Below are 23,735 nucleotides of genomic sequence, written 5' to 3'. Positions count from 1 at the left end.
CCGGCTCCATGTGTTATGGCTCTGTAAGCTTAGTACGTGTTAACTGCCCGGCTCCATGTGTTATGGCTCTGTAAGCTTAGTACGTGTTAACTGCCCGGCTCCATGTGTTATGGCTCTGTAAGCTTAGTACGTGTTAACTGCCCGGCTCCATGTGTTATGGCTCTGGAAGCTTATTATGTGCGGCCGATCCCGTGTGTTATGGCTCTGTAAACATAGAGTTAACCCTTGTGTGCTTTATAGAAATGTTTTATCGTTGTCGCTCAGCAAGCTTCGTGTATTTGCTGACTCAGATATAAATTTCCTTCCTTCAGAGTTTCGCGATCACTTACACTTTCATGACTGTTTAAATGTTCTTATTATTGTTCAGTAATTTAACTGAATTTTTCATAGGCCTCACTAGCAAGGCTAATTTGTTATTCTTGTGCAGATGTTCATCATTTCCTGGCAGATGTTCTGCCAAGTCACCACCTGCCAGAGCCAGCTGAGCTCCAGAGAACACAATTATTAGACCAGCTGCTGGATGTTGCCACTCGATACCCGCTCGTGAGCTTAAACATCACCACTGCACCCGCCGCTGCTGCCGCTGACGCAGCAAAAGTTGAAGGTCTTGAGCCTAAGGGCCTCGCTCTGGTCGACTCCGGCAAGAAAGGTGAGATAAAACCACACAAGGAAAACTGTTTAATATTCACGAGCAGTTTTCGAACTCATTTCTGGGTTTCATAATGAAATAATATAATAATTGGAAAGGTTTTACTTCCGCCTTATTCTTTATCACCTTATTTTAATTCAGAGCTGTAAGAGACTGGCAAACCGTTGCAATCCTTTCGATTGGATCAGCTACAAATATTCACTATGTGTATTCATAAAATATTACCCATACAGTTGTCACTTGTCAAAGGTTTCTTCAATCTGTTGCAAGATTCTATCAATCAATGGCAAGATTCCATTTATGGAATCTTGTCACAGAGTACATTACTTGAGTTGGACTTGATCAGAAATAACGAACTTTGCATCTCCCCATCCTAGGTAAAATTCATTAATTTGGAACCATGTAGCAAAATAATCTAGGTACTGAGTGAACAATCGGCTGAACTCATTAATTAGAGTACGACTAGGGTTTAGGCCTAATACAACTATTTCAGTCGTCCAGTTGAAGAACTTATCAAGTAATTCATTTATATGGTTCATTTTACACGAAAACCTCACATTGTAATTGGTCCTCAGTGCTAAAGAGAAGCGGCAGCGTGAGTAGCCACAGCAGCGGCGGCAGTTACACCAGCACGAGCTTCACTAGCAACGACTACACCAGCGCCAGCTATACCAGCAACGGTTATGGCTCGTACGAGGCAACGGCCAACAGCGGCCAAGTTGATGTTCTGCACGAAGACATTTACGAGGAGTTCGATACCGTGGTGAGTAATGAATATATCTCTCACTACCTTCCGCCAGCTGAATACTACGTTCGCTTACCCATTATCAGCTGAATACTTCGCTCTCCCAAGCCCCCAACAGCTGAATAATGTGCTCGCTTTACTCATTGTCAGCTGAATACTTCGCTCAACCAACTCCCCCAACAGCTGAATAACAATGCTCGCTTTACCCTTCGATGGCTAAATACTTCGCTCTCCCTGCCGTTCGTCACTATTAATATGGCCTATGTATATTTGGAATCTGCAAGCATCAGTCACTTTTGGTTCTTCGTTTCGCTTCAATAAATGAATAAATAAATGGGAAAAAATTGTCTGCTTAATTTTACGCGAATAAGTTTTCAGCGTAATCAATGGGTATACAACAGTTATGCTTTCTATATAGTATAAACGATCGATATCATCATAATTAATGTATAATTTATTTTTGCACAAGTATTATTCAAAAAACACGGACAAGTGGTCCATGTTTTATAACGTTTTAAAGTTGCAGTTTGATACGAGTTATTTTCTAATATGTATGCAAACTTAGCTGCCTACAGTTCCGAACAACACACTTTTTATGTTATTAGAATTCTTCTTAGGAGATACTGATTTTATTTGTTGATTTACAGCACGCTCGGATGCCAGCAAACTCATGCGGCGCAGGTTTGGACAGTCTCACTCCATCCGCAAACGCTGCGGCAACGACGACCTCAGCCAATAGTTCGAACCTCTTCTTCAGCGCCATCAGAAGTAGCCTCTCGTATGGCAAAAAGAAAGACAAAACTGGTCTGCAGTCCCAGACAAATAATGACCACTCAACTGAAAAAAAATCAAAGCAAATTAATCGTACATCTTTAAATGATTCGAATTCCGAGGATACAACTGGAAGCAAAGAGAACAATAGGAATCACAGAAAAACCTCGTCCAACGTCGAGCAATCCATTCTTGCGGGAGAGCGTAGCAGCATTGAGAGTTCGTCATCGAACTTGGAAGATAATAACGAATATCGACCGGAAAATGGGTTATGTCAGAGCAACTTCTATGAAGAACCCGAGGCCGAAGAGGTGGCCAGTTTGGTGAACAACGTTTCGGCGGAGGCGGAGACGCTGGAGGCTGAGAACAATTACGCCCAGGGCTTACAACCCATCGCCTTCAGCTCTAACTTGGGTAGGTTAGACGCACTGACAATAAATTATATTTTATCTCTAGGCTACAGCATGAACATATGTATCACTGTTTTGTACTTCAAATTAACTACTGAAATGAACTGCTTCAAAACGCATACATTGTACCGAACTGTCTAGTGCTATCATTCATTAGTGGCTTCCATTATATGCTGTCAATAGAAAGCCGTCACCAATCGTTAGTATTTATAATTGAATGTGATTGTCATCATTGAAATAATTCCCTGAAATTGCTGTATTACAGCGTGTTGTTCTCGGCACGGAGTTCTCCGCAAGAAGACCAAGCGACGTCTGCGTCCCTGGCGACAGTTCCAGTGCGTCGTGGCCAACGGCAAACTCTTCCTCTACAACAAAGAAACTGATCATCGACAGTTGAAGGTATCCTTAATTGTACACGAGCAATTTTTCTTTTTGTCTTCGTTATTAATTTTTTGACCACTAAATAATGGTGCCAAAAATATAAAAAAAGTCAAAATAATAATTTGATTAATAACCAACAAACTGATCTCTGAAACCTTGATAGTTCGGGTACACTTTTCTTAACGAATTGTGATTTAGCGTTGACAATTCTAGTATTAATTCACAAGCACTGTATTTAAGCACTACTACTACCCGACGGGGCTACTATACGCGCTACTATTGTTAGCAATGCATAGTTCATGTTGAGTAACCTGACTTTGTTTTATGTGTTTATGTGTTCACTGAATTAAATACTACGGAGATGAAATTTTGTGTTTATCGAGTTAATTACCACAGCGCTTATATTACGTGGATAATGTTCAATAGACATGTTCATTGAGTTGATCACTCCGTAAGTTATAGAGCGTGGGTATTGTTCAAGAGATGTATTCACTGCTTTAATTATTACGCCCATTGCAGTGCGTTGAGCTTGGTCTGTACGACGTGCGCGTCGCTACAGGCGAGGAGACGTCGCCTCAGTCGGCGCGGGACCCGCCGTGTCTTGAGCTCGTCGCACCAGGCAGCAAGACGCACACGGTGAGGCACGGACTCATTTCAGGACTCAATAAAACGTTTAATAAATGAAGAGAAAAGATAGAAACTGATAGCGGGAGGAAAATAAACGGCTGTCCGAAGTATAGGTATTCGAAATTAAGTCCCAACATTTGAGGTGCGGAATATATTATAGTTAAAAAAATGCGTTATTTGCTATCCTGTTATTTTTTTCTTTCTTGTATGGATTGAGGTATATAAAATGGGTTAATGATGATTAGTATTCAATTTGTTGCGTAGTAACGTACACCGCGCTTCTTTCTATTTGAAAGTAGATGCATAAAATTCCAATGCCGTGGATGAAAAGTGTCATAAGTTGAGTGTTGACAAGCTAAAAAGAAGAAGCCGAGCCTATTACATAGGCATTAACAGTTTGCAAAAAATTCTTGAAAGAAAGGATTTCTAAATAATTATATCTCACTTATCTTTGAACTTGTCTCCCACTTACCTTTAGATATGAAGAGCGTCTAGTTGAAAAATACAAGGCCAATATTTGATGACCCGTGTTCTCTTTACCTCGACCTATCAGCGTCTAGAGTAGATTGAATATTCTATGCCAAGCTGTAGCCGCATATTTTGTTGCTGTATCATAACGCTGCATTTCTTCTATTTATTTCATCTTTAGCTTTAGTTCTTTAGAGAGCATTTATTGCCTAATGCTATTGGTAACGATTTTGCTCGTTTTCTCCTTCAGTTCATGGCTCGATCTGTTGCTGATCGAGACGCATGGATCCAAGCGGTTGGGCAGTACACAAAGAACAGCAACTCTCTTCCTGCGCCTTCCACCCGACACTCGAATGCCGTCTCGACAGCTGATCTTGACACTTCGAATCCTCCTTCTAACTCATCAAGCCGGACAGAAGATGACTCTCCAGTTAATAATAAAGGTGGTTCTGATACTGAAAAGAAGAAAGAAAAACTGCGTAAGCTGTCGGATTTTATTCCGAAACCTTTGCTGAGTCGAGGCAGCAGCAGTACCTCCTTAGGAACAAACAATTCGCCCTCGCCGAATGTGACAACAAATAGTAAGCAAGATCCCCTGAGCGGATCGAGCGACCTGTTGACTGCGGAGGAGGGTTCCGGCGAAGACTGCTTTTATTCAGAGGAGGTAATTGTGGTCAAATCCTCGTATAAACTTAAAGAAATCAGTGGGTCTCAATGATCCACTTAGGTGAGACATGCGTGGACTTGAAGTGGTGAAATACTTTGTAGGTCTTGGTGCAAATAACTGTTTAAAAAGTGTTTGATTGGGTACAATTTGCGAAAGAATTAGAAATCTGAGCAAGACGAAAAAAGATTACTCGAGTTATTTCTCATTAGAAGTTCAATTTACGGGTAAACTAAAATAATTTAATACATAGTTTATCATACAATTCGCTCAAAGCTACCGTTTGTTTATTTTTGGTTTTAACTTTTTGGTTTAACTTGTTGTTATTTTTAATAATTCTCTTGCTGCGGACTCTCACATATTCTTCGTTTCATTTATGGTATTTTATTCTACAAATTTTTTTCTCACTGCAGATGTATGAGGAATTTTACCAATGTTTTAACCGTGAACTTTCTTACATTTTCTATTTCTTAATTTCCTGATTTTTTTACCAATATTATCATTGCGGTCATTGGAACATTCTTTATAGCTCGATTTTTTCATGTAATTTTCTCTTCAATTTTCTAGCTGCAGACGTTTCAGTATTGTTAATTCCTCAACATTTTCCGTTATTTTTAGCACATTTTCTCATTTATGGAAAAAACGGCGCTATTATGCTCTTCATTTCCGTCCCCCCGTCTGTCCGTGACTTCTCGGACGAACGCTAAAATGCACTCCCTGTCACTCACTGCAGTGACTACTGATCTAATTTTCCTCCCTTCAGTTGTATGAAGAAATGAACCTGGACGAGCTCCGCTGCAGGTCAGGCCCCTCGCTATCTGAGATGCTCGAGCCTCACCTCTTCCCCAACTGCGACACCAGCAGCGCCTACTACTGCGTGAGTCATGCCTGTCTCGAGGCTTGTTGATACAAACATGATGGCTTATCGGTCGGCTTTAATAACTTGCATTTGGTATCTCTTGTTTGCTTCACGAGTATAAATGAGTGGTAAACCTTACGATTCCGAGGTCTGTAAATTTAAGAAAAATACTTTGTTGTTTTAAGGCTTATAGGGAGTGATAAGAGAATTATTTATGTTCATATTGGTTCAATTTGATGCATTAAGTTGATGTTGAGGCATGATTATTCGCTGAAATTATTGCGAATTGTTTTATTTTACAAGAAATAGATCTGTGAAGTACCATTCCAATATTTTTCAATTCTAACCTTCCAGGTGCCAAATGACATGAGAGGCGAGGATGTCACGAGCTGTACTTCCGATGAGGAGAAGATATCGAACGCTGAGCCTCAGCCTTGTGTTGCTTCCCCTAAAACCCCCAGGAAGACTGCCCCTGTACGCCCGCCACCTCCCAACATTTCCCTTGGGAAGCTGGAGGCCAACAGAAGTGCACTCCATGACGAAATATTGAGCCCAAAAAATCCTGTCTTGAACGCTCTCGCCTGTTCCACCTCAAACAAAAAAGCTGCCGTGAAGTCTCCGGGATCTCAACTTTCGAAAATATTTCCTGCGTGTAGAAGCCTTCCCTTCAGTTCCCCTAGTCGTCCTTTGCCGGCTACGCCACAGAAAGATATGGAAGAAAGCGGGTTTTATTGTGAAATTTCCGATGACGACTTCTATGAAGAAAGCGAAGCCGATGGCACAAGCTTTGCTACAACATCCATTACGGTTACGGGTTCATTGCCTAATAGGCAGCCTGTGTTGAATCCCCGGCCACCGCTGCCGGTTAGAGGACCACCGCCTATCCCAACTCTGCCTCATTCGTCATCTGTCAGAGCTCCGATCCCTGCGTCAAGCGGTACAGATGTCGCAACGAATTCGCAACTGTTGGAAGAATATGACATTCCTGACGACGTCCGCATACACACGGCAGTGGAGAATCAGCAACAAACTTCTAGCAGCTCAAGCATTGGAAATAGTTCCAGTGACTCTGATTCCGTAGCGCCAGAGGTAGATAATGTGTATAAAATTCCAAATGCTACAGTTCCAGTATCCGAGGATATATATAAAGTCCCGCCGTCAATTCCAATACCGGTTGGCAACAATAATCTTACACTAACGAATAAATCCGACATAAATAACAAAGTTGAAGCTAATAACAGCGATGGCAACAGTCTATCGACCCTCGGTGGTGTAACATCTGAAGTAAAAAATGTAGATCCACTTGAGCCTGTGCCGCCAGTTTCGTCCTCTGTGTATCAGAGCCCTGCACCGGTGTCTGTTCCAGTCGACAAGTTCCTCTGTCGTGCATTGGGAACTGGCAACAAAAAATCTGGAGAAAATGAAGACTTGAAAAGCAAGTGTAGTGCTGATGCTACCAAGATGAAGACGGTAAACACTAATACATCTGTCGGTAGATCACTCAACTCATCAGAAAAGAAACCAGAAATGAATGTATCTATTAAGGACAGGATAGCGCTATTTAATCAAAACAAGGCCTTGGAGACAACGCAACTCTCAATTAATAAAACAATCAACCAGTATTCAGACGAATTGTTGGTGAGATTGGATGATAAAGAAATTCGTCTTGACAATGCGAAGAAGAAAGCCTTTTTGCAGTCGACGCTGAATTTTAGCAACTATAGTCCATCTAAAGGACAAACTAGTCGCGAATCTTAGAACATAAATAAAAGATAATTCATTTTATTCTTTATATTCAATCATTCTTAACTATTTTCACCGTAGAGTACTGCTTTCGATCACTGCAGTTGTGCCGCCTTTGTATTTGAAATGTGATGCTACAATTTTCAATGTGCTTTCCATTTGTACAGATTATCGTCCTTGAGATGGACTATTTTTATCATCTGCTCAGCATTTAGTTGCAATTGATGCATAATAACTGATGTTCTGTCACTTTTATCATTTTGATTACATTTTTATGCTACCGTTATACGTATTTTACTCGTTAATTTTGCTTCAGAAAATACTACGAATCACAAAGCGAGGAGACTAATATACTATTTGAATGCATTTTCTAGAAATATACCTGTATTTATGTTCTTCTCAATTCTTATGATCCATCATAAAAGGTTTGCCAGATTCTAGTATTGAGTTCAAAATGAATTAAAAGGACAGCATTATAAGAAGGGGGTTTTTAAAGTTTTTGTCTTTGGATCTTCCTTCGCAATTCTCTAAAAAGCAAACCTAATGTCATAAACTTCCGTCATGTATTGCGTTTGTTGCCGCTCTTCACTGCTAACAGGCCAAATTATCCGCTCAATTCATGAAACAATTGGTGCTTCTCGTGTACCATTTCATCTAAGTTCATATAGGCACAACGATATCCTGAATGTTAGGTTGGTACGTAACCTAGAATTTTGTGCGTAGGCGTAGCACAAGTTACATTATTGCAATATTATTTACGTGACTGCATTACATCCATGTTTTATTTTGTAATTCTATATGCAGAGTCTAAAATAAAGACTCGACAATCAACATCGTATCTCAATTGTAGGATACAAACAATTAACCATAGTTTCTTTTTGAGTGTGCTCGGGGCCAATGTGATACACTGCCTGCAAGGCAAGTGTACATAGCTCTTTAATTAAATACTGAATAATTAGATAATGCGAAGGACTGAACAATTTATTTTAATTAAAAGCATTGAAAGATAGAATTGTAAGGTATCGGGAAAATAGCGCCGAATTCAACTTACTTCAAGTAATCAAAATTCTGATCAGTATTGGCCTACAGGGAAGACACTGCCTGAAACAGATGTGTTGTCAGTTGGCATTAGCACTTAAAAGTTGTAAGAGTTCTACACACGGTACACGTACTTACAAGAATTTTTACAGGTTCACTTCCGGTCACAGATGTTTTAATTGTTGACAATTGATACCAAAAAGAAGGATAACAAGAAATTTACAGTTTTCCATCAATTCAAGAAGTCGCGACGTCAACTGCAGTAATTCTTTCCCTCACATATGGTAACTATTTTACAGAGCCCTCAGATCCTCATAAACTGACTACAGATAATGTATCTATAGATAAAGGGTTAATACCCGGCAGATCTAAGAGGAAATTAATTTACTTGAATTTGAATAATAGTCTTGTTGAATAAATGAGAACATTCAAAGAGAGAATTATAATATAATTCTCATTATGCTGCAAACGAGTAATTGCGATTTCGTAATTTACTTAACACGTTGACTACAATTGCTTCATCTTGTACTATTATTTCATTTTTTGTACTTTTTTTTAAGCAGGGTTGCCAGACGGTCATTTTTTCCGGACAAATTCCGTGATTTAGTTTTTCTCAATTGCGTTGGCCGGCTAAAATTTATGACAGGGGTACTTATTAATTAAATTTTAAATACTGCTAAAAGAAAATAAATGGAATTTTTATAGCGGAACCTACAATTAAACTAGTATACATTGAATTATCGGCCTTTTTTGGCCTTTTTTGTTCTCGGATTTGGCCGATTTTAGGCAACCTGAATTATGTACCACTACCTCCTGGAGAAATACATTTCGTGGTACGCATATGTACCAATACGTAGTCAACGTGTTAAGAAAATTTTTAAATTAGTACATTGTGTTCATGATATCGACGGACCAATTGTTAAATGTAGGGAATTGTTTAAAGTGAGAGGCGGCCATTCATCATGGCCTGGGACTGTTACGTCCGAAACAAATACTAAAAGAACAAGTGGATCCCAAATTAAGTATGAAGCTTTGAGTAAATTGCTATGAATGAATCAAGTTGTAACAAATATGATGGGAATTTAATCTTCTTTCGTTGAATGATCTTGATTCGAAGGTTCAGTTCTGTTGCCGTTATTGATATTGATGGTTGAAGCGCAATACAGAATTTTTGATCCTTCAATGAATCGTTGGAAGTTTCACAGAAGGATCTACTGATAAAAAGTGCTCAGAACCACATGATAAATCCTAAAATATTATCGAATGCTCAAGAATCGCTACAATATAAATGCAAAACGAGTAATTTTAACCTCGGACCAAACTTCCGAGATCATATATTACCGTTGGACAGACGAAAAAATATCACTTCAGAACAAATCTCTTATCGTCGAGTGGTGACAGACACGTCCTCGACGATGTGATGTATGGTGCCATCAGGCTGATGCGAGACGCTGTGGTGTGGACCTGTATCATCACCCACAAACGCGTTAGCGGTGGTGACCTCAACACCTTGCACAACGCCTGCGTGGTGATCCTCCTGTAGAATGCATCCAGGCTCGCGTCCTTCTTCTCCCTCGGTCAGAAGTCCATCGCCTTCGCCTTCAGTTAACAGGCCGCCCTCGCCCTCGGTCTCGAGACCAGCACCGTCCGTGTCGTCGTCACCCAAGTCGGACTCTGCCAAAACTGCCACCTGCAATAATAAATCTGAATGAAAGCCTGGGGAAAAAAATATGTAGTTAAGTTTCTCAAATACTAAGATACTCTAACTTAACAGATACTAAGATGCTCTAAATACTCTAACGCTGATTATTGTTTCAAAAACTCGAAAAACTCGAAACAAGATACTGAACTCAATGCTGACATCCTATAGTAAAATATTAATAACTTATACTAAACGTTGGGACGCAACGTGAAATCCACACCAAAATCAAGTCGTAAACAGCAACACCATTAATCAAATCAAATGTTAGCTCTTCATTTATAAACTAAATTACTAGGAATTGAATAACGTACGACATTAAAATAATATAACATGAAAAGAACCTCAGCCAGAATATCCCGTTGCTGCAGAGGGGACCTTTCACCATCCACACGAACCCTGTCCTCAGACTTCAGCTGGTACCATTCCTGGCGGATTTCTTCCTCCTAACAAAACGAAAAAAAAAACATTTTTCTAAGCAAATTTGTATTAAATTGGATTAAAAGAAGCAATAAATACGTGACAAACTATTAAAATACAGAACTTTGTGAAACCTCGCTAATTCCACTTATGCATGAAATCACCGTGTAGAACACACCACTGTATGATACAATTTATTACCGCAATAATAATTTGCTTGCGAGCAAATAATTCACCTTATTGAAGATGTGCTCGATCGCCGGCAGGAGTTTTTCACAGGCGTTGGCGACCTCAGAAGGCTTCCGGGAACTGAGACGACAGCGAGACTCCTTGAAGAGACGAACTTCACGTCTCAGGTTCTTCATCTTCACCTGACGTGATAATAAAAGAACAAAAACTAAAAAAGCTGGTGCTTAGGCCGGTGAAAGTTCGTTTTCTGTAAACAGATGTTTTAAAACGGCCATTAGATTTAGTAATATTGCAGTCTAGAAAGGACAACCTATTGTTCGATTCAAGTTCCATGGGAAATTTAATAGAATTATGTTGCAAATTTAGGTAATCTAAGAAAAGTTTTACATGAGAAGGATGCTTGAAAATAAGAAAGGTGTCATCGACGTATCTGTTATAAAAAAAGTGGCTTAAAATCAGGAGGACAATTGGTCAGCCATGAAGCCTCGTGAAAACACATAAAAATATTCGCAAAGGTTGGGCCGAGGGGAAGACCCATGCCCAAACCATCAATCTGTTTGTAAAATTTACCAGCAAATATGAAAATCGAATTTAGAACTGATAATTCTAGCAGGGATTAAAAATAATTGCGGTTCAAACCAATAACAGTATCTTGAATATCCTTAAACAGAGTAATTAGACAGATCCCTATAGTTTCAAAAAGCGGTACATTTGTAAATAAATTTTCTACGTCAAAAGAGGCCATTGCTAAGCCCTGAACATCAGTAAAATCTTTCAAGCGGTCAACAAAAGTATAAGAATTGTCTACTGTATACTTGTTAGTTGTAAGACAGTTTAAGACAGGAACTAAAAATTTAGCCAGTTTAAAACTAGGGGCATTATATGCGGCAAAAATTGGTCGGAATTGAAACTTTGTGGCAAAATCAGACTTATGAATTTTAGGCAAGCCATATAAAATCCCAGGGCATGAACCGGAGGCGTAAAGTTTAGAGTATGTATCAGATGAGAAGGCAGACGAGTCCTTGAGTTTTCGCAGAAAGCTATTGATTTTATCTTCGATTTTCAAAACAGTTTTAGAGATTGGATCGGTTATTTCGACAAATTTAGAAGGATCAGTGATGAGTGCAGTAAGGCTACTGTTATATCGACTACGATAAACCAAAACCACGCCCCTGCCCTTGTCAGGTTTACAAATGATCAAGTCTTTATTTTTGGTCAAGTTTTTCAATAAAAGCGTGTCACTGGGCTGAAATACAGAAGAAAAAATTTTATATGACTTAAAGCCGTAAAAATGACGCTAGGCTAAGCTCTGCAGTTCCCAAGAAACTCAGCTGGGCGGTTAGGAGTAGGAACATTCTTTATGCTGAGAGCTAGTCTTTCAAATGCTAAAATTTTTTTTATAAAAGTCCAACTTAAAAATTGGCAGACAAAAATCAAGGCCAAAGGCCAGCAAGAATTTGATACGGGGTTCCAAGTTGAAAGAACTATAGCAAGCATAGAGGGAGGAGTTATAGGACTGGGCAGTTACTATCGCGCCCTCCTCATTCGGCTGTGCGCACTCACGCCGAACAGTGCAACGTTCCAGTGTCCGACACAGACTTTAAGGTTTAGCTTATAGTTCTGGTGCTTCCGATCTGCATATTTTGGAATCATTGTATATTTTTAAAGAGAAGCCTAGTTTAAATGCTGCCTATAGTTCTTATCCATTAGAAATTGTGAATGGATAGGTACTTACTTTATATTATTCTGCCCTTTGTCTGTAAATTTAGGTTTTTGTGTTTTTTTTATTAACTCCAAACTAATTTTCTACCTTTATCTGTATTCTAGATTTATCGAACTGACGATGGAGCTGGTCTCCGAAACGTTTTCAATAGAGATATGCAAAATTTCTGTGGTATTTTCTTCGCTTTTAAATTTCTAGTATATGTAATTTATTATTTATATATTATATTTAAACGTAAGATGTACATGTACCTGACACTGACGCCAGTTCTTTTCAACACCGCGCGACTGCAGTGTACGGGCCACACGCTTGCACAGCGACATCGACCTAATGAAGTACGAAGGCGGAACCTGCACATCACGAGTATAGAATTAAGGTGATTGCTGAAATGAAATTAATCCACAACACCGAAACAACGAAGCCTCCTACCAACAGTAGAGATTCGTCGTTGTCAAATATGTAGCGCCTAATACAAGCAATCGATCAACTTTGTATGTAGACACGCAGAGTTCATTGGCCAATAAAGGATTAACTAAATTAGCCGGAAAAGTCGTAAATGCGAGGCGTCATAATAGGTACAGAGAGTAGCCTGTGCCAGCTATACATAGAAAAGAATTGAAAAATAGTTTACTATAAACCTAATAACTATAGAAGATCATCCACTAATACCCCCAGAACGTAATTGACACACTGAAATAAGCGATAAATTTACTAGCCTCAACACTACCAGGACTTTGAATCCATTCGTCACTAATATATTTTAATTAAATTCATTTTTACGAATATTGTTGCTCAGTGGATAAGTTCACTTTTGTTAAGGTCTCGCCCCAAGCTTTGAGTAGCGCCTCTGTGTCGGCCACACTCCACGTCTTGCGGGATGAGCAGGTGCAGATCTCCAGATCGTCATGACAGTGACCTGCGTTGACATATTCAAGTTAATATTGTGATCTCCGTATTCTAAATATCAACAGTAATAAAGCTAACGAAACGGCGTGCAAAAATAAACGTCATTTCATATGTCGTTCAAGTAACCTAGTAGACGTTAAGAGAAGAGTGATTGGCAAACTCAAGCTCATAATCAAGTAGCATATCATACTGTGGTTAGTAGGTTTAGGATTTGTCCCTCATTTTGTAACTGACCTTGTTGGGTGCTCATACGTCGGATTTTATTAATTGGTTCGCAGCTGCTCTCATCCATTTGATGGTGGAGTTTGAGACCAAGACCAGAGGCTGAGTATCGGTGGTTGTGTATCCCATTGCCAGGTTTGCTCGAGGGACCGTTCTGCTCGTAGCAGACGATGCTGCTGCTCAGGTGCATCGGCCGGCGACGCGACGACGTCAGACGACGACGTTTGCGGCTCCCTTCAGTGGAAATGAAAGTAAGTTAATGTGAACAGAAAAAAACTGAAGTTGGGCTCAGAAGTATTAGTTTCACTCACTAACCATAGGTAAAAATATATATAAAGAGAGGAAATGTGGCTATCAGGGATCGGAAAACACAAAAAATTACTCTCATAAGAAATGAAGAAATTCAAACTCATGAAAAAGAACCGCCGGTTTTGCTTAAAAAAAACTGTGTTAAGCAAAGAAAGGGTAACTCAAAATTATATACTTGGATTCAACGCAAAACTACAAACAGCATGTAAAAATAATGAAAAGAAGACTAACTGCAATAATGCCTTCGCCGATGAATACCACATGTATTCATCAGTGATGAATACGTGTGGTATTCGTCTCTGATCTACTAAACTAATGCATTCTAATAGTTTCTGTTGAGTTATAATGCGACGTAGTTTGTTATAATATGCTCTACTAGGTATTTTCTAATTTGTTTTAATGTGTTCTATATGTTTACCTGGTGAAGCAGGTGCTCCCTGTGGCAGGATGACAGGTTTCCTCTCCACCACCTGCCAATTGTCTTTGGAGTCGTCATCTGCTTCAGCAAAATTCTGCTCCTCAGCAACATCATCTTTTAATCTGCCTCCTGTGCGCAGCGGTCGAGATTCTTCTTTGGCAGATGAAATCTTGGTGCCTTCACCTGAAGAGTCCAAATCCTGAAATAAAATTATTAAAATATGTTATTTATATGTAAAAGAAAAAAACAGAAAAGGCAGAAAAGGAAAATAAAGGCCTAGAATATGCACAGGCCAATAACTTCTCATACTGGGTAGTTGCTACCCAGAATTCTTCAACACTACAGGTAGAGGGTCCTATAAAAATTCAGGTTATTCTAAAGATTTAACAGAAACTTGGGGCACAATATAATTCAAAGGAAGTAAAAATTATCTGCTTCACGTAAAGGCATCAATAAATATAAAAAAATCAATGCACTCACTCCAAATTGGCAGTAATAATGAAATATTGAGTACTATATTACTTGTTTATGACCAAAAATAAATACAGAACTCATCAACCACAAAATTGATATTTAGTGGATAATGTATGGAGTCATACATACAATAATACTAGAATCGGTTAAGAGGAAAAAGTATTGAACGGTTGAAATTATCTTTAAGCCAAAAGGGTACTACCAAATAAATGGTTAACTAGTGAAACAGAAGCAAGAATAAATTTTTAAAAAATAACTGAGGCTTAACAATCATAATTGCATCCCTGATATTCGACAAAAAATTCCACAGTAGGTATAGGAGAAAATTATAAAAAAATACACACTGATCCTACAAAAATTCAAGCAAGAAAAAAAAATTCATATGATGAACACTTGTTATCCCTTAACCAGACCTCAGCATCAGTATCTTCAGATCCATCCTCAAGCCCCTTGATGCGCAGGTATCGTGCCCCATGGATGAAGGCCTTCAGGCGATCTTGTTCAACACAAACCTGCCAATGAGGTGCAATATACCGTAGTAATTATATTATATCATTTATAAACATAATTTCATATAACAAGTGCAATATATATAAATAAATATAAATAACATATAGGTAATATATAATAATTATATGTTGTTGATAAATAATAAATATAATAAACAATATATAATATATATACTGTAATAAACAATATCAACACAGACATGAGAGCTTTGTGGCACAACAAAATTTTTTGTTGCAGTCCTACGCAACATCCAAATGAATTTAAGATCTTGCACAAACTCCAGTATCATCAGTAAAAACTGAGTCATAAATATAACATTCAGTAGAGTATCATACCAGCCATTACATTAGGGCTAAAGAAGTATGGAAGAATATTCTCATGCTTACCACTGGGTATATAATCTTGGTAATGGAAAATGTATATCAATTGTTAGCATTTACAGCAATAATTTTGTGGGTATTGACTAAAAGAAATAAAAAACTAACCTTTTATCATAAAATTTAAGCAAGTTTTTCAAAATCAATTGACATGTTTAAATATAACAGATTCTGATATAGAATGAAAAATTGCATTTTAGGAACAAAGGCAAATCAGTTAATATTATTTTATAAAATAGATTGTAAATGGTATACCTATAATTGTTAGTGAATGAGGTTCAACTTTTACCAAAAACTTGTCAACCAGTTTTTAATGAATGCACAGAATAAAATTTTTATAATACGTGCATGCATGAGATTAGTAAGTACCATTATTATTCCCATTTTCATGAACCTTGGCTTTGAGAGCATTGCTTTAGAGTGAGGTGCTCAGTGAATGCGGATTTTTTACAAATTCAGCATCCATCTTGAAAATTTAGTATTTTAGAAGCTGCTAAGCAAATCATCTCATTTGCAGCCACACACCTGTCCTGTATACATGAACTCCACCATTGCACGCAGCTCAGGAGTCCCAATGTCAGATGGTAGCAGAATAATGGGATGCTTACTATCAATGTCCTGAAAAAGTTGAAAGTTAGTAAAAAATTAAAGTCATGATAAGAAATTACCATAATAGAAATACAAAAATATTAATAGAAATATAGGTATGCATATGTGTGATGAAATTGTTCTCCAGCATTTTAGTTTATGGAGCATAAATAATTAATACTAAGCTTTAATATTTTGTTCTAAAAATTTTTTATTCACATTTTCTAACATTCTAAACTTTCGAGGTTTTTCTTGCATATGACATTCATTTCATTCTTATTGAGAGTTGAATATATCAATACAGTTCCAAGTTTAAAAAGTAAACACTGATAAATGCAAAAACTACAGTTGGCACAAAGAATGCATTATGAATTTTGATATTTCACAAAATATCAAACTGATAATAGAATTGATGGTTTTGTCTACAAAAAGGAGCAACACTATTTGCTTATAGGTTAATTGACTTATTATGTCAATGATGCTTCAAGTAAAATTTAAGAGATATCACAGAGATCAAACACTGTTAGAAAATGAACTATTTCTACTTACCCTGACAAAATCCCGGCAGACTGAGGAGCATGCAGCTAACACAAGTTGGTGAGCTTGAACTCTGCCACCATCAGTGCAAGCCAATGTACAATCTACTAAAAGTCCTTCTTTCCGCAACAAAACAAGTGTAGAAACAAGAGTATTGTGGTAATTATTCCACAGTACACAATACTGAGACTCTCTCCCATTACTGCTAGAGTTGGGAGGCATGGCTGACAAATTAGTGCTACTCGAACTTGCAATCAAAAATGCAATCTATCTTGATCAATATAGAGATTTATCAACATAGAAATTTATTTGCAAGGCTAGAAATTACTTTTTCGACTTATTTTGACCTTGGACAATTTCTGTAAGTTGAAAAAAAAGTTGCAGATTAGTGAGTTACATTTTAGAAGTTTTAAGGGATATCTTTTCAGTCTGGAGGATATCTAGCAAAGATTGCTTCTATTTAATTGCATTCTTTTTGTGTCAGAATACATCGTAATTTCACTTCTGCCTGGCATAATTACAAAAAGGCAAAAAAATTACAACAAATTTTTGTAAATGAAATTTTGAGGCCCTGAAGTCATATACCATCAAATGGGCTAATAAGGTTTGGGCAGGGTAAATGGGAAATACCTAATATATTAATAACAACAACAACAACCATTTTCTAAAAGACATGGGATTAAAAAACTCGAAATGGGCGACGGAATCATTTAGAGTTTGAAGTGAAGTTATTAAGACAATACCGGTATTGACATAATAGGGCAGAAATGTAAAAAAAATTCATATCTGGACCAATATCAATAGGTATTTAAATTCAGAAACAACTTTCCATCATTTAAATCTCATTATCTCAAGTGTTGAATGTGGATCAAATCTATTTATTGTGAAATCAAACTAGACATAACCACAACAAAATGTGTGACACTGTCTTGTCAAAGGTTTACATGGCAGCACAATGTGCCTATATGCCGTGAAAGATTTGCAGTTTATCCCAACATTTCGTGTGATTTTGAAAACTTTGTTGGTTTTGGTAAAATTGTTAATGTATTTTTTTTTCATTTTAGAACATATTCATTGCAAAAAATTTTCAGATACGGATAACCAACTAGTAAAAGTAATAATTAAGGGAGGCAGGCATGGAATACTACATCTACTTGGCAAGCGGCAACTGGATTTTCCATTTCTTTAAGCCGTGGCTTCACGTGTTTGCCAGCTGTGATTCTATTTCTTCAAGTTGTAAATTCCATATCTTGGCTGTGAAAAGCCATTTATGACCTGCAAACTTATTATTTACAAAGTCCCATGCTATTTACAAGATCCCATACAAAAAAAAAAACAGTCACTAGCATAATACCATTTGTCTTCACTTAAGCGGCAACTGAACAAGTGATATCTGATAATGCAGTATGGCCATTCTGACATGACCGCAACTACGCAATCTTCATGGAGGAAACGTTCTGAGTTGACTTGTTTTTACGTTCTGCATGTTATTTTAGCAGGAGGCAAGAGCATTGAAGTATATATACTGCGGATTGTGGTTGTGGAAACTTTTATGCAATGACATGTTTGCAAAGTGCAAACTGCAATTTTTTCAATCAAACAAAAATTTGTGACATTAGAGCCACAAGATTTCATAGGTACCTACTGAAATTATATGATGCTAGAGCTGCAATATTTCAAAAAAAAAACTTTTCCAGCCCTGAAGGCCATGGTCAGGAAGATGTGCCAGGTGCGCGGGAATTTATTTTGTCATTTTAACGACCTGCGCGGTGCGCCGTACTACGTTGGTAAAAAAATGCGCCGTGCGCTGTACTTTAGAAAGCTAAAATAGTTCTACTATTTTAGTCGACAATATACGCGAGTATATTGACTACGCGAGTCGAACTGACAAAAATAAAATGAAAGACATGTCCGGGTTACTTCTGACTCTTCCGGTTGTCCGCCTTGTCGGATACGGAAAGTACGGTAATCGTAAACTGCGGCTGTTATACATACGAAATGTAAACAGACGGTGTTCAGTGTTGCCATATGACTTTGGAGAAAATTTCTTCTAAAATAAAGATGGCCGGGATTGCACGAACATGTGCACGAAGATAATCAATTTTCATTACATTGCGCCAACTGTGCACAGCAATAACTTAAAAAAAGTGAAAATGCACGGGAAAATTCACCAAAAACATACATCATCCTGAGTGTGGCCTGAAGGAGGCATCACCAATACAATATTGGATTTTGAACTATGCGCAATTTCTGAAGTGTGGCACAGTGGCAGTTTCTGAGCTTAGCGTATTGTCACTGTGCCATCTGCGGTGGAACATTCAGAGGAAGGTGTAGCTTGGTAGGAAGTAGGTTTTTTGACCCATTTTGTTATGTTAACATGAGAATATAGTACCTATCTAGAATTCCACACTTTTTTTTGTAGCTAGAAATTGTGTTCCAGGGTGCAGAAAATGAGTATATATTAAAAGATATTTGGCAATGCATCAGCAGCAAACTTTAAGCCTTCTGAAGATTTTGCCAAGTGCCTGCCAACACATTTGAATAGAAATTAGGTATTGCCTTTTAGAAATAACTTTGAAAATACAAAATCTGAAGGACCACAAGAACACACAGTAGAGACTGTAGAGTAAGGTTTCTGCTATGCCGGATGGATCAGGATGCAGTGAGCCAGTGAAGCTTGTCCAAAAATCAGTTGCAATGTGTATAAGTCTTGCGGTGCGTGGAGTCGGTAGAGAGTATGGGACATAGTGGCAAACCAGAGATTTTTTAGAATCAGTTCATTTTTAATTTCCTCATTAACTCAAGATTTAAGACAAAATCTTATGTATGATAAATTCTAATGCTGGTATGAGTGCTATGGGATATACTATCAAAGTTGCTTGCAGTATTTTCTTATTAAAAATTACCCAGCAACAGATCTTGAAATGTTGAAAATGACTGGCAATGCTTTGGGCTAAAAATCTATATCTTGGGCCTTGGCAATGCACTTATTAATAAAAATAGCCTTTAGAGTTTACTTTAGACTAGAGCCAGAGGTAATGGCTGGGGTAAGCAAGGCGCGCGCCGGTCCGCAGTGGCGGTGGGCGGTGGCCAGTGTTGGGGTAAGCCGGTAAGAGATTTGAAAAAAATTTTTCCTTTGCAGATTACCTAAGTTCTTGTTCTACCTACTAGTCACTGTTTAATGGGAGCTTTTAATACTCATCCATGCAGCAGGCCATTGCAGACCCATCATCACCCATGGCAGGAGCAGATTAAGTTACGTCTAATAATTACAGAACGGAAGTTAACACATGAGTGACATGACTGTCTAAGCCTGTCTGCACTCTGCAGTAATAATACTATAATAGAGTTACCTACCTATGGATGGTGTTTTGTGCGATCACTGCGATGTGCAACAGGCTGCCCTGCAGTCTCATAAATCTCATTGGATTAGGATTCATAGCGGTTTCAGCGTTTAGTAGGTAGGCCGTTATTGGCCTGTCGCCAACTCTTAACATCGCGTCATTGCAGAACATTCACAACATTTTGCGGTCTCGAACACGCAACTCAATCAGTCTTACTGCAACAATTCTGCAGTGCTCAACCTCCCGGCCTCCTTGCCAAGTTGCCGATTCTGACCAGAAACTGGCGCACAGTGTTACTTTATTTCTATAACTACTCGGAAGTCGGAGTAGTAGGAATTTAGAATCATATTATCGAACCCGCGTCCCGCGCCAATCTTGGCACTGGTAGCCTACTCTGAACTTTAACCACTGGGCCAGTATGCTTTTTCGAAATACATTAAAAAAATACATTTGCACCCAAATCAAATTTTGCGTACTGCTTAATTTAAGTGAAGGGTATCAAATATTATCAATTACTCTTTAAGATCAATGTGACGACACAGAATCAGGAATCAGAAGCGAACAGTTGTAACAGTATCCATCAGTTGTAACGGAGAATCGAAAGCTTCCGGAATTCAAAATATGAAATTAGTAAAAATATTACATTTCAGCATCGATGAAACAAAAATTTTTGAGCATTTTTAGAAATTGGACAGCAGGATAAAAAATAATTATTAAAATTTTTCGTCACTGGTGTAGTACGAATCACGACTCGACAAATTCAATACACATTACGCGCTTGTATTATTAATTAATTTAATAACACATGTAATGTAGGTAATGTTTGAATTAATACATGTAATGTAATAATTCAACCATGGTTAATAGTGTCAGAAGCAGCACTTCTCATGAGACTCGACACTCGAAATCTGCGAATCCTAGACACATAATACGTGGTTGAACTAGTATATAATTCAACCATGACATTATATGCAGCAGCGCTTCTCTGATCCTCAATGTGAGAAGCCGGTCCCCGTGGTAAACAAGTTTGAGAAACTTCAGGACAAGCTTCAAGAGAGCAATCTCGAGTTCAGCCCACGGGAGATCCGCAACCCTACACATTGAAAATACTAATAATTAAGAACAGATTGAGACTAGTATTTAAGCACGTTAATAATGGAATCTCAAGATTGCCACTCAAAAACTATTGAATATTAAATATGTGCAACAGATTTTATTGTCTAACTTAATTTAGTGGAGTGGAACATGTTACCAAAAAATGCAAGGTAACTTGACTAGAAAGCAAAGTAATTGACAATTTTACAGAAGTAATACATACCACATATCATGTTCAGAAATCAAATCACTGGGTTGAACAGATATATATAATTTGCAGTTCATATTTTAGAGTTCGTAAATTGTAATATTCAATTAGGAACTCTAAGGTGTTTCGTCTAGATAGGCATGAGTTTGTTTCTATCTCCAAGAGACGAAAGAGTGACAGGTGAATCACATGCCTCCACCGTATTAATAAATATTTATGATTAGATAGGTATCAGGTTTTTATCGATATAAGTTCCGCCTATGCGCTACGTTGTCACTCGAGGACATTTTTTTTTGATGAATTGAATCAAACAATCGACCTAAGTGAACGGATTACTTTCGAAGCAAACCTAAGTGATGTACGAGTAAACTGTCAGGCATGTTGTAGCAAAGCCATAATGATAATTTAGTTGTCGTTACTCTACATAGTCAGTTGTTCATGGAAGTGAAGTCTTACATATGCAATAATTGTCCAACGTCGGACTTTATCATCAATTTCTACCACGTAAAATGAATATTACGTCTCAATTACAGATGACCATATCATAACATATAATTATAATGAATCTAATGAGACGCCAGATTGACACCGGTCGCAATGATGCACGTTATTTATTGCAGAGTCCGAAAAAGGTTAAGTGCAATGAATTTGAGCTGTTTTAAGAAGAAAAATGTTCAAGAGGAAAACATCAATTTTACGCCCCACGTTTGGCTGATTCAAAAATTTTCACGCATGGCACACGAAGCTACACCCGGTTGTTAGGGTTTCGCATTTGCGTACCTCTGAGGCGAAGATCCCACTTTACCCTTGTCGGACTGCATTGGGATTTGGTGCAACTGTAACTACAATTGGTACGATCATAACTTTTACAATTATACCGTTTGAAAAGTATTAAAGAGATGCCTTGGTGAAAACATAAGGAATAAAAATGTCGCACGTAGCCAAGTTGTTGCATGCAGCAATAGTTTGGGGCTTTAAATATTGACATGAACTGAAGAGATGACCGGCAAAGGCTCTTCCATTTGAATTTATCGAAAAACCGTAGAAACTGTGTTTACCATATTAGTTTGGCATTATGAAAGATTAAATGACACAATTCAACGATGGATTTCGTGTTTCACGTATTATCATTGCGCGCTTCAAAAAATTTCAAGTTTGTTTCAGCTAGGGTAGTTTATTCAAAAGTGAAGAGAAACGAAACTTATCAGTAAAAGAATTAGACTTATCTCTTATAATCATTTAACGGCGGGAAATTCCCCCTCGTATGTTGAGTATTCCTAGAAGAGAAATCACTGGAATCTCCTGTTTTTCGTGGGACTTTTCCGGAGTTGAAAATATTTCATTTGAAGTCCTTTATGCGCCATAAATGGAAGGTCAACATTTGCACGATCCGGGTATGGCAGCACCCAAGCAGGGCAAACAAACGTGACTTGCAGACTCAAGATGAGTGCGCTCACTTCGTAAGGTCGATGCAGCACGAGCGCATAATGTTTAGCTCGTCAGGGCAAATCGGAAAGGTACACTCATCTCCGGCTGACCAAAGGTCGTGATCCAGTCCAATTTTCATAACTCATAAGCCATCCTATGCTGTCTTATTGAAACCTTGTTAGATGTCAAGTGTTTCGGAATATACTTTCACTTTGGTGTCCGGCAGTCAACATTTGATGACCGACTTTCAATTCCTGTGAATTTAATTTCGAAATCTTTTAGAAAGTTGGTCTGTGTGCATCAAGCAGTGTGTCCAGAAACGGGGAAGTACCGCGATAAATTAAAAATGCCTTCATTTTTTTATTTATGAGGCTCTACAATTTCTGGATCTGAAATAAAATTATTTGGGACGTTCGAATCATTTGTGACAATTTTACGATTAATTTTAAAGCTCTTGTCGAACGGTCCGTGGCATCGAAATCTGTAAATGTGTTTTTATGGCCAAATTGTCGCTTTGATAGGGACGCCTCACACCTATATATACACATATCTACCTCTCAAGTACCCTTATGCAACCTTGAGTGATACATCAACCTTATTGAGATGTTATCGTTTTAAAGCCGCCTACAATTTGTTGTCCTTCCTGCCGTATAGACCAGGGTGATGACGCATCATTTTTATATATCCGGGTAGCTATTCAAACTGGTCAAGATATTCCAACAACTAAATCTATAGGCATATTTATTGCAACTAGCATCATGCAAGGCCGAAAAATATAGTTTGAAAAATGAAATGTAAATTAACTAGCTAATAGGGTGTGGTTTCATTGCAGGAAACGGAAGTAATAAGCAGCAAGACATAAATGGCGAACCGCATTGTGCTTATGAACAGCATGGCCCAAAATGATGAACCGCATTGTGCTTAAGAACAGCA

General features: G+C 38.1%; 2 protein-coding genes across 2 annotated transcripts in view; one reads left to right on the top strand and one right to left on the bottom strand.

Annotated features, from left to right (window-relative positions):
* LOC108668495 (flocculation protein FLO11) overlaps positions 1–7,715 on the top strand; it is a 14,238-nt gene extending 6,523 nt beyond the window's left edge. Inside the window, exons 2-9 of the mRNA XM_018155725.2 lie at positions 428–649; positions 1,225–1,412; positions 2,042–2,579; positions 2,841–2,974; positions 3,476–3,592; positions 4,302–4,715; positions 5,479–5,592; positions 5,929–7,715. Coding sequence (XP_018011214.1) covers positions 428–649; positions 1,225–1,412; positions 2,042–2,579; positions 2,841–2,974; positions 3,476–3,592; positions 4,302–4,715; positions 5,479–5,592; positions 5,929–7,332 — 3,131 coding nt within the window. The 3' untranslated portion in view covers positions 7,333–7,715. The remainder of the gene's footprint in view (positions 1–427; positions 650–1,224; positions 1,413–2,041; positions 2,580–2,840; positions 2,975–3,475; positions 3,593–4,301; positions 4,716–5,478; positions 5,593–5,928) is intronic.
* A 1,478-nt stretch (positions 7,716–9,193) lies between these two features.
* On the bottom strand, positions 9,194–17,086 carry LOC108668496. The gene is made up of 10 exons (XM_018155726.2): positions 16,740–17,086; positions 16,128–16,220; positions 15,129–15,227; positions 14,242–14,440; positions 13,527–13,748; positions 13,196–13,302; positions 12,638–12,736; positions 10,711–10,845; positions 10,399–10,500; positions 9,194–10,045 (listed from the first exon to the last, which is right to left on the bottom strand). The coding sequence occupies exons 1-10, from the start codon at positions 16,947–16,949 to the stop codon at positions 9,737–9,739; spliced, it is 1,575 nt and encodes a 524-aa protein (XP_018011215.1). The 5' UTR covers positions 16,950–17,086; the 3' UTR covers positions 9,194–9,736.
* Between the last annotated feature and the right edge of the window lie 6,649 nt (positions 17,087–23,735).

This window comes from Hyalella azteca, unplaced genomic scaffold (genome assembly GCF_000764305.2).
Source record: "Hyalella azteca isolate HAZT.00-mixed unplaced genomic scaffold, Hazt_2.0.2 contig6341, whole genome shotgun sequence".
NCBI classification, from domain to species: Eukaryota; Metazoa; Arthropoda; class Malacostraca; order Amphipoda; family Hyalellidae; genus Hyalella; species Hyalella azteca.
The sequence above is the reverse complement of the archived record's forward strand: the minus strand, read 5'-3'. Positions and strand labels throughout refer to the sequence as shown.

What these genes read in the sequence shown, in the direction of transcription:
- LOC108668496 (XM_018155726.2), bottom strand. Translation starts at nt 16,949, where the DNA reads ATGCCTCCCAACTCTAGCAGTAATGGGAGAGAGTCTCAGTATTGTGTA. An exon ending in GGGGCGAGACCTTAACAAAA is followed by an intron (nt 12,737 to 13,195) that starts GTGAACTTATCC and finishes CGTGATGTGCAG; the next exon opens with GTTCCGCCTTCGTACTTCAT. An exon ending in AACGGGATATTCTGGCTGAG is followed by an intron (nt 10,046 to 10,398) that starts GTTCTTTTCATG and finishes TTATTATTGCAG; the next exon opens with GTGGCAGTTTTGGCAGAGTC.